General features: G+C 27.2%; 1 protein-coding gene across 1 annotated transcript; it reads left to right on the plus strand.

The window, feature by feature from the left end:
* The first annotated feature begins 928 nt into the window (after window positions 1–928).
* LOC145198062 (ras-like protein RAS2) lies at window positions 929–6,659 on the plus strand. Its single transcript, XM_090077237.1, has 7 exons — window positions 929–1,321; window positions 2,546–2,568; window positions 2,987–3,066; window positions 3,662–3,712; window positions 3,803–3,902; window positions 4,698–4,774; window positions 6,122–6,659. Exons 1-7 carry the CDS (start codon window positions 1,144–1,146, stop codon window positions 6,189–6,191), a joined length of 579 nt encoding a protein of 192 aa, XP_089933363.1. The 5' UTR covers window positions 929–1,143; the 3' UTR covers window positions 6,192–6,659.
* Window positions 6,660–11,674: the final 5,015 nt, after the last annotated feature.

The following is an 11,674-nucleotide window of genomic DNA, read 5'->3' on the forward strand; positions in this document are numbered from 1 at the left end:
TACCGCTTGTATATCAGGGAGTTAAATCAATTTTCATAAAAAATTGCATCCAATTAAATATGGTTAAAATCAAACTCTACTAAATTCTTTAAACACAAAAATCCTATTTTTCTCAAATGTTGAAAAAGTTGACAACTATGGGTCTTCCCCTGTAATCCTCAATTGATTTTCTGGTGTATTTTTAACGAGCGAATCTTTCTAGCTAACATTGGTCATTTTAATAATATGCACCTAAGAAAAATTTACCGCGTTGTCGTCTTGTGTTCATTGTGGCAGTACTTCTTATACTTACTAATATTAGATTATATTTAATTTTTTTATCATGTTAGAATTTTTGTGAAAGAAATTTTATCCAAATTTTATCGATTTTATTAGACTAATATTAGATTATATTTAATTTTTTTATCATGTTAGAATTCTCGTTAAAGCAATTTTATCGAAGTTTTATCGATTTTATCATATTAGGATTTTTATGTTCGAAGAATTTGAATTGGTTAAACTTAAAAAAAAAATAAACATCTTGAGGTTGAACACTAATTATCTCATCAACTCTTCGATTAGTTGTTTACCATTCACGTAATCTGATGTTATTTTATTACGCCGTTACTTCTTCCTAATCATAATATATATAAATTATCTAGTTATTATTTGTACTAAGCTGTAGAGAGAAAGAAATTTATTTTAGAAAATTTTTCCGACCCACTTTCATGTACACACCTTAATATCAATAAATATCTTAAAATTATTTATGGTCTTATTATTAACTGCATAATATTTCAGCAATAACTTAGATTATTATAATAACGCGCCAAGAGCTCGTAAAACCATTCATGCCAATTTCATTCTCAGGACGAGGCTTTTTATGTTAAAAATCATAACGAGGCTTGTAAACGAACACTATATTTTACTATATGCAGTGTTTTCTATTCTCAGTCCTTCGATATCTTGTTTTGAAATCATTTCTTTGTGCAAATAGTCAAGCTTGCGCTTCTCGCAGGGCGCGGCACGAAAGAAGGTCTCAGTTTGAGAAGGAGATTAAATGTTTTGTATGATAAACTAACGCATTATAACAGAACATAGAAACAATCATATAAGCGAGAAGGGAAATACAGCTAAAAAATAGATAACTAGAAACTTTAAGCTATGGCTGGTGACTTAGATAGGCAGTATAAACTTGTAGTCGTTGGAGGAGGTGGTGTTGGAAAAAGTGCACTTACTATACAGTTTATTCAATCGCATTTTGTACAAGATTATGATCCAACTATTGAAGATTCCTACAGAAAGCAGTGTGTAATTGATGATAAAGTTGCACATTTGGACAGTAAGCTAAAATAATTTTTTAGTCAAATACTCATCCTATTACAAATGGGTGTGGTTTATCTATAACTTATAAGCATATTACCCAACTTAAAGGTATCATTTTAGTTCAATCCCATTAGGTTGGGTAACTTTGAAAGTTACTTTCATATATGTTTTAGTACATAGATAAAGAAAAAGATGATTTAGCATCTTGCCAGTTTTTGTTAGCATCTGCTAACATCTTTAAACATACTGTTTTGTCTGTATTAGTTTATGTTAAATAATTTGCTAAAAGATCTCAAATTATCATTGCTTTTACTTTTCTCTCAGCCATTTATCTTATGCTAAATAGTTTTCTTTTTTATAGTTAGTTATTTGTAAACAATTGTTATGAGTATTTCAATATTTTACTGCAGCTTTTTATGATAATTTAATATTAGGAATTAATTCTTAAATGTTAATTGAATGTTTATCTAAAGTTTTGTTGTTCTTTTTGAAAATACAATGAAACACAAATAAAATCATTCGTAATTGAAAAGCTAGGATGAAATTTGTGAAATAAAGTTTCTTTAAAAAATAACTGTTCATAAGTTATTGCACATAGCTATCCTTATTTTTGAATATAATCTTATTTAAAAATTTAAAAATACTGTTAAATCTTAGGTGTTATTGAGCTATATTTTATTTCTGCTAGTTTTTATTTCTGCTAGTGGTCTCATAAATTTGATTTTAAATAATCTGCTTCTTGCTTAAACAACTGTGTTATATCTATGATATTGATTTTCTAAATTTGAATAAGAAGGATAAATGGTAAATAATTCAATTGAAGCTTATAACAAAACTTCAACGAAATGTAGTATTTCTAAGAAAAAACATGCATAAGAGTGCAGAAAAATATAATTTTATCCTAAGCTTAATGCATATTTTTTCTGTAGTTTTTATAGTAACTTTAAGTCTATTGTACTACATTCTTAAAGACATGAAACTTCTATTACTTAAATTTTTACATGTCAAGGTAAGTTTATTTTTAGCTCATAACTCTCTCAAATTTAAAAGCACCTATCTATGGATTTATAATGTTCTATAAAATTCTCTGAAAAAAAAAAACCCAGCATAATAGAAATCAAATGTGCTTTTTTTGTGGGTTTCATTTATTTACTTGTACTAAAATGAGATTTCTCATAATTTTGATAGATTTAATACTGATTACATATCATATCAATTTGTAAATACTTTTTTGTTTTAGTTTTGGACACAGCTGGACAAGAGGTAATCTTTAGGAATGCCTAACATAAAGCTTTATATAAAAACTAGTATATAAATCCCTTTCAATCTTAGTATGTATATAGCCATTCAGATTGAGAGCTTTAATTAATTACTCAAAATAGTTTTTACTTAAAATGTTTAGGGGTACCTTATATATATCTTTAATGTTAAGTAGTTATGCTTCCAAAATTTAATTTATGCTGTGAAATGTATTTGAAAGTAAAATGAGTTTATAATTATTCAAATAATCAGTTAAGTGGTTAATTATTCCTGAAAAGATATTGAATTAGGTTTTCACAATGAATTCTTCATTTGTGAGACATGTTATGTGTATGTATGCTACTACCAAATAGTTTTAATTTTTTTATTTTCTTTAATAGAGGTAATTGAAGTTTTTATACTTGGCATTGATAATATTTAGGAATTTAGTGCAATGAGAGAACAATATATGAGAACTGGAGAAGGTTTTCTTCTTGTTTTCTCTGTTACTGATAGATCAAGGTAATTTATTTGTTATCAAACTTCTTTAGAATAAGCGATGTGAATAAAGATCTAGTTACTATTATAAATTTTTAAATTTGTAAACAAAGATAAAAATGTTAGAAAACCATAGCAAATACTTTAAATCCTTGTTTGTATTATTTAGAATTTTTTTTTTGATCTTTAACTTTTTTTTTTTTTTAACTTTATCCAGAAGTAATCGTTTGCACAATCATATATTCAATATAGATATGTAATCTTGTTTAATTCTTGGTTTATTTTTGAAAACTATGTTTATAGGAATGTACTGTATACTGTCTGTAATTAAATTAACCATATATAATTATTCTCTTTTATTTTTGCTTTAATTTAAATCTCGAGTTAATATATAAGTTGACTTAAAGTTAAGGTTACATTTTCTTGTTCTTTTTTTGGCTTCCTTTTTTTTGGGGGGAGGGGAGAAGTCAATATCTAATTCACCAATAATTACAATATTTCCTTTTTCTAAATTTTTTATACTCTTATGTCTGAGAATATGGATTTTTAGTTTTAGTTTTTTATATACTTTTATATTTACTTTACCTTTTAATATAATAATCTTTGATGTCGTATTTAGCTTTGATGAAATTCCCAGATTTCACACTCAAATTTTAAGAGTTAAAGATATGTAAGTTCATTTTTTTTTAATTAGTTTTTTGTTTGAAACTTATTTTCTTTTTAACTTAAGTGTTTGTGCTAAAATGTATTTTAATTTTAGAGAGGAATTCCCAATGATTTTAGTAGGAAATAAATCAGATTTAGAAAATGAAAGAACTGTGTCAACAGCTGAAGCACAAGAATTAGGAAGAAAGCTGAAGGTTAGCTTTTGGTATTCAATGCTTTAAAATGAATACTTTTGGGAAACTATTTTCAAAAAATAGTCTTTATTAGATTTACTTTTGCAGAGATTTCATAGGTTTAAAATTACTATGAAAGTTAAGAAAACTTACTTAAAGCATTGGATTCAAACCAATCAGAAGTCACATAATATAATCTACATAAAATCAATTTTTATTTATCATAAATAAGGTGGTATCAGCATTATTTAGATGAACTCATTGGGACTCAAGATATATAAAAAGATTGCATTGGAATATTCAAAATTTGATTTTCAACAGAAGTAAATGCTGTTGAATTTATAAGCAAAATTTTCAACTAGATTTTTTTGTTAGCTTGTTTTGCCTCTCTTTGTATCTACCTGTAGTATTTTACCCAAGTTTTATGTTAACTAAAAATTATTAAAGTATATAGAACATAATTCATATTAGTTTGAAAAGGTTTTTTTTTATTCATTTTTAAAGCTATATTTATTTTATTTTATATTATCTTTCATATTTTTTATGTAGCACAGGTGTTTTGTGTGTAAAATTGTGTACCATTCAATAATTAATTTGAACCATCTCATAATTTTTTCATCAAAAAAAATAAACACTCACCCTATATCTTTTTGGGCTTATATATAATACAATATTTAAAGTTATGTTTGATTCAAGTTTCATGGTGGTTGACCTCAATTTACTATTTTTATATTTTAAAACCTTATACTTCTTTATAATAAATGTTTTTTTCTTAAGCACAATGTACATAAATATGAAATCTTTCTACTTTTTTAGGTATCTTACTTAGAATCTAGTGCAAAACAAAGAATTAATGTTGATGCAGCTTTCCATGATTTAGTTCGAGCCATCAGGTAAGCATGTAGAAGAATATCAATTGTATGATTATATATCAATAGATTTTCAGGAATAAATCTTGGAATTTACTTTATGCAAACTTTTTTTGTTTGATTGCTACTTAACATTTGAATGGTTAGGCATTAGACTATCAGTTTAAAAAAAAATTTATGTACAAATGTATTTTAACAGTTGTTTTTTTCTGTTGTTCTTTTCTTCTCCCTTTGGTCAACAATTCTGGCCCACAATTCAAATCACAAGTTTATACAATACAAAACCTCTTTAAATGTTTAGGTTATACCAGGTTTTTTCTAAGTTAGTTATACTGTATGTTGACTTCCTCATTTTCCTGTGGTTGTTCTGAAAATACTACTATTGACTTTTTATTTTTGTTTTTTTTGAGTTATTTCTGTTTATTTTAATGCTGTTTTAAGCTGTTTTGCATTAAGTATTAAGTACCTACAATTTTATGAATCTGTCACATTAATGATTTAAATTAAGCTACAATAACAATGTTACTTTACAGTTAATAATGTTAGATAATTCACTGGGGTTTAAAAATAGACACTGTGTATTTTACTCCTTGTCATGTTTTTTTTTCAGTTTAAATGTTATCTACAATTAATTGTAAAAAAATGGAATGCTGTACCAAGCTTATTGCACTGCAGTCCACAGTTCAGCTTTATTGCTAGTTTTGTATTACTTAATTTGGCTGACTTCTTTCCATAAATTTTCAATTAAATTCAAGTCTGGAGATTGTGCTGGTCATGGTAAAACACTGGTATTATTTATCTGGAGCCAAACTTCTGTTGCTCCAGACAAATAATATCAGTGTTTGATAGTTAGTAATTAATTACACTGATAATTTGAAAAAAGTAACTGTTTTTTTATTCAAATTATAAATGTAATTAATCATTAACTGTCCAATTCAGTTTAACTAGAATATCAGAAAAATTATTTTTACCAAGAATTTTAAGGCAGCATTAAATTTAACAGCTTTCTGTCTATGATAATTCTCTAGAACCAAATCACCTTATACAGGCCTCAAAAGGTCTGTTTAATGAACAATACTTTTGAAATTCAAAATGCATAATTGAAATCACTTTGAGTATCATCTATCAATATTTAACAATCCAATATTGTTGTTGTTGTTGTTGTTGTTGTTATCATTATTATTATTATTATTATTATTATTATTATTATTATTATTATTATTATTATTATTACTACTACTACTACTACTACTACTACTACTACTACTACTACTACTACTATTGTTAATATTATTACTATTTATTTATTTTTCCAAGGTGACATATGCAATAGTTTGATAGAAAAATTCTAAATTTAGATTTTTCGTTTAGGAACGCCAATAAGGCGTCAGCAGATCCTCCGGGTAAGGAAAAGAAGAAAAAGAAATGCGTTATTCTTTAATTTCACTTTATTATGACTGCATATTTGCAAAGCTTCATTATGAATCGTCTACTGTTGCTTTAAATGGCGAATCTTTTAAAAGACCGAGAATAAATATTTGCACCGTATTCTTCAGACGTGTAGTAGTCGGACAAGAGCTCATTATCCGCTCCTTATATAGAAATATACCTTATATAGATAACTCAGGTGCATTTTAAAGAGATAATTATTGTATTAAATTAGCTAGTCAATAATTTTATTTTCATAATGCAAACGATCAAATTATTTCATACGGTTAATAAATTAAACGTTTTCCTTAACTTTGAAAATTATTTATAGCTAAATCGGATTTTCTATTTTTTTGTGTATGCTGGAGATCGAAAATTCTCGTTACCTCACACAATTTATGCAAAATTGTGCTCCTGGCAATCATAATGTAATCAGCATATGATCTGTAGATTTTTTTTGTAAATATAAACTATTCGGTAATTGCTACGCTTTTGTTATTAGGTGTTGTGAGATGTTAGAAAACTGTGGGTTACTTTCGTGGAATATTTCACTCCTGGGGATAATCATTCCTGCCTCATAAAACTCAGTCGTATTAAGGATGTTTTTTTTACAAACAATCTTTGTTGATAATTAAACGTGTGTTACAGCAGTTTTTATCGATCTAAAGTTTCCAAATATGGTATTCAAAATGAAATTAAACCAGCAATCTGAAAAAGGAATTGTATAGATAATCTACCGCTAATTCATCTTTAGTAAACATTGAAAGTCGATAATAAGAGAAACAATGCTACCACAGAAGTTCAACGGAGGTCGTAATAATGACTAAAAATACACAAACAATAGGAACTATTATTGGTTATAGCATAGTAAATTACAAAACTAGAAGTCGATTTACTTTACAACTTACTAAATTGATGGCAAACCTTAAGCATTCTGTACGAACAAAACATTAAAATTGATCAAATCTTAATGATTTGTTGTCATTTTCTTGATTCAATTATCTATTAGCGCCAAAAATGCACAAAAAAGTAAAGCAGACCTTTCCTTCTAGCACAAATTGCTTTCACACTAAAAATGTATTTGGCGGACGGAAGAGAATAGTTTCGCAGACCTTCCACGGATATTTATAAAGCAAAAATGCAAACTTTTTTAGGTTTTTTAAGTTCCTTTAGTTAACGTTTTTCTCAGGTGCCGAATCAAATTTATCTTAGAATCTCTAACTTCACTCCATGAAATTGAAAGTCTGTGCTCGGCCAAAAATATGGACAGCTTTTTAGAAATTTCTTAAAAACAAATTTTTTTTTTTTGGACAACAAATCTTCACGTTAGCATACTCTACAGTTGCTGAAGTTGCTCTATTAAATTTCAAAAGAAAAGCGAAATTTAAAAACAAAGTTTTGGTTCGACTCATCATCAGCCCAAAAGGCTACTTAAAGGCTTAACATGGCCAACTTTTCATTCAATAGAATCATATTCATTAAAGAATTTATTTGCTAACATTATTCAGGTATAAATTACATATTTTGTCATAACTTAGCATCATTGTGTTTTAATAGTAATAAATGTTATTTATAATATGATGCTTTTGGCTGCATTCTGTTATATGCAAATGTAGTGTTAATTTTTATAGTTTTTTATACCAGTGACTGTGTATAGACTTTGTCATCTATTTTCAGCGATGTTTTGTGTATTACTTTATCTATAATTGGCTGCTGACTGAGCTCGAGTGCCCAATTGATATATATAGTTACGCTATAATATAGCTTTTAATTTTAAATATCAACATGTAAATTGTTACATTTTTAGAAAAAAGTTTTTGTGTTTGCCAATTCTAATGTTATGTTTCTGATTTTTTATAAAACATGTTTCATTAATTATGTATATTGTACATGTACATTACTGATATTCTGATACTTCCATATGATTTGTACTTTTTTTTATGACTTGTAAAGATACCTTTATTTACGGTATGCATATACATAATTATTCATTAATAATTATGCAAATAGTAGTTTTTCATGTGCATCATGTGCTGTTGCTTTTTTTAAAATTTTTTAGGATTTGACAGCATTTTCATTTATTGATCTCGTTTCGCAATAGTGCTCTAAAGATCAAGAAAACTCAATCATATTTTAATTTGCATGTTGCTCCATATAACTCATGCGTCATGGATTTGCATGATGTTTATAAGCAAATTAAAATAACATGAGATTACAATAAACCAGAGAATTCCATGAAGAAGCCGTGAAAATATACATGTTATTTCAATTGGTATTTGGCCACTATGGAAACCCATAGATTAAAATCCCCATTGTGTTTCAATTGATAATTGGATACCATAAGAAACCCATGAGTCATGGTTTTTCCATGGAAAAACCATTAGTTATGGTGTTCCAAATACCAATTCAAATGCCATGGGTTTTTCTAATAACTTTCCCATGAAAATTTTTCAAAGGACATTAAAATATTTGCCTATTAAACGTATCTTGCATATCTAATTATAGCTAAAAGGTTTGTAAGCTGATTCAGGAAGAGAAGTAAAATAATTGTACTTATAAAACATCTACCAATGGCAGTAAATAAGTTACATTAAAAACATCTAATTATAGTTAAAAGACTTGATCAGAATAGGTTTCAAAAAACTTGTCTTTTACATGTAGTGAGAGCATGCAATCAGAAAAATAGCAACATTCATTATTAACAGAAACAGTTTTTAAATGATAGCGTGCACATCAGCACAATAAACCTTAATTCTAATTAACTATAATCAAGGTATTTTGTAAATATAAAACAGGACAAATCAGCATTGTGTAATGTAACAGTAAAATCTGGGAAATATTTCAATAATACATATTATTATTTGACCAATATCGAATCAGTACCAAAAATACTTCATCATTAAAGACTGTAATAGCTAATATTCATCTGTAATCTTCATTACAGATGTAGTTGAGCCATACACAAAACTCATCATTCTAGTGACGACTCGTTGAAATTCCTTAACAACAATGATCACAAATATTCGTGAAAGTCCTTGCCGAGATAAAAGCAAATATTAGTGAAAGCCCTTGCCGAGATAAAGATAAATATTCGTGAAAGTCCTTGCCGAGATAAAGGCAAATTGTCTCAAAAGTCATTCCATCCTCTGATGACTTTAACTTGTTTAAAGAATGCATTGATGTGATGGAACATATTAAGTAGCAGCTGTTGTTTTCCTCCTTAATTGAGTGATGTCTAACAGAGTGGCACTATGTTAAAGAATGGAATTTTTTTTACGTGAGATCAAGGCTTAATTCTTTGAGATGCGTTTCCCAAACTATATATTGGTAAATTATAAATAATCAAATTCAAAAATATAAATATATTTTTGAATTTGATTATTTTCAATTTACATTTTTAGAGTCTGTTGACAAACTCTAAAAAAATATAAATTATAAACAACCATTATAAATAGACATTAAAATTTAATGTTTATTTGTTTTATTTAAAATATATTAAATGACCATTTAAATTTTGGTAGTGATTACTTATGTAAATTGTAAAGGAAAAATTTGTAGCATGTTTATATGCAAATTGAAAATATATATATATATATACCCAGCAGGCAAAAAAATATCTAAAATGCATCTAACATGCATCTCAAAACTGGTCTAAAAGATATCGGAATTCACGTCGTGAATGAACGCTAAATAGACGTCTATCTTATAGACGTCTTTTAGATGCATTTTATACGATAAAAAATAGATAAAGTAGACGTATATTGCACATGTTTTATGCATCTAAAATGATGCACCTTTATCAAATAAAATGCATCTAAAAAACATCTATAAGATAGACATCTGTTTAACGTTCATTCACGACGCGAATTCAGACCTCTTTTAGATTAGCTTTTAGATGTATTATATTATATTAGATGCATTTTAGATATCTTTTTGCCGACTGAGTTAAGTTTAAAAATTCCATAGTAAAGAAACAATTAGGTTCAATTGTTGAAATTTACTTAGCAATGTTAAAAAAAAAGAAAAGTTTACAATAAAAAATAATGTTCTGTATTAAGTCCGCCAACTCGTTGTTCCACCTCATCGGTATCTAAAATATAATAAAATGTAATAGCGTGTAAATAAATGCACTAATGCTTTAAAAAACATGTACAATTATTAAAAAAATATGTTTACATGAAATATGTATAAACCGCTTAAGCAGTTTCTGGCGTTATTAAAAATCACTATATATTATAATAAAAATACACATTTGTATTATAATTATATTTTAACCTATAAATAAAAATATCAATTTAAGAATAACGTTTTTATCTTTCATATCATGATCATTTTAGTAAAATGTCATGCGCTGAAACCATAAAAATATTTCGTCGTTGTAATAGCATGTAATTTATGATAACATACAATTTCATTACTTAAAGCTCATTAAAAATTATTACGATTATGGCTTACGTCGTTCATAGGTTAGTATAAATTTAGTTACGTGTAAATTTTTATTCCTTTCTAGAAACGAGTTTCCGACATTCAAGATGCACGTTTTTTTAATAGTGGTCATTTACAATAGTGGTTTTGTAAAATCGATTTTTTTATGAGCTAAAATTTCAGTTATAACTGATCTATAAAAGACATTTTAAATACATTTATAGTTAACCAAAAGAAGATATCTGTGTATTAATCTAGTTTATACATCTAATATGCGTCTACAATAAGACATAAATAGAATCCCTGTAATTAAACGTTTTTTCGTTGCCTAATATACGTCTAAAATATACGCACCTACGATAGATGCAAATTAGAGTAGTCTTAGATGGTCTAAAAGACATCTTTTGCCTGCTGGAAGATGGTTCCCGTTTGGGTCCCATATTGTTGTGCTTGCTGGGTAAGTACAATCTCAATTTTTTTAAAATAAGTTTTCATTTTTTAGAGCATAAAACCAATCAGTTCCATATAAACTTAATGATATAGCCGTTGCCAATTATTATATTTATATTCATTAATTATTAGAAAAACTTAAGCATTAAGTATAAATATTTTATACGTGCTTTCAAAATTTGTTTTTCTAAGCAAAAAATTGAGATGGGGCAAAGCAATATATTGAGATGGCTCCCCAGGATTAGCAATAAAAATATACTAAGTAGATTACAAATTTTAGAGAACTGCGTTGGAAAAAGAAAACAGAAAACTACGAACTATGAAAAAATTAGAAAACTACAGGTGGGAGCCAACGCCATTCAGTATTTGAAAGTTCAAAAAAAATTATAGAGCGCGAAAACAGTATTGCATTTTGTCGAGTAAGAGTTGACCCAACGTTAAGTTTTCATGAACTTACCAAAACCTTCAATGAAAACCGTGAAAAATGAAGCTACTCAAACACAGTTACAAATATTTTACTTTGAAAAAACATGTGTGGTATTTTTGTGACCATTAGAAAACCACATTAAAGACGACCAAAGATAGACTCACAAAATTAATTTGGTGTAAGCAGAGAATTGT

Source organism: Hydra viridissima, unplaced genomic scaffold (assembly GCF_058129835.1).
Source record: "Hydra viridissima isolate aposymbiotic clone 2 unplaced genomic scaffold, HvirCarnegie_v1 scaffold_2, whole genome shotgun sequence".
In the NCBI taxonomy this organism is placed as follows: domain Eukaryota; kingdom Metazoa; phylum Cnidaria; class Hydrozoa; order Anthoathecata; family Hydridae; genus Hydra; species Hydra viridissima.

What these genes read in the sequence shown, in the direction of transcription:
- LOC145198062 (XM_090077237.1), top strand. Translation starts at nt 1,144, where the DNA reads ATGGCTGGTGACTTAGATAGGCAGTATAAACTTGTAGTCGTTGGAGGA. An exon ending in AATTAGGAAGAAAGCTGAAG is followed by an intron (nt 3,903 to 4,697) that starts GTTAGCTTTTGG and finishes CTACTTTTTTAG; the next exon opens with GTATCTTACTTAGAATCTAG. An exon ending in GATTTAGTTCGAGCCATCAG is followed by an intron (nt 4,775 to 6,121) that starts GTAAGCATGTAG and finishes TTTTTCGTTTAG; the next exon opens with GAACGCCAATAAGGCGTCAG.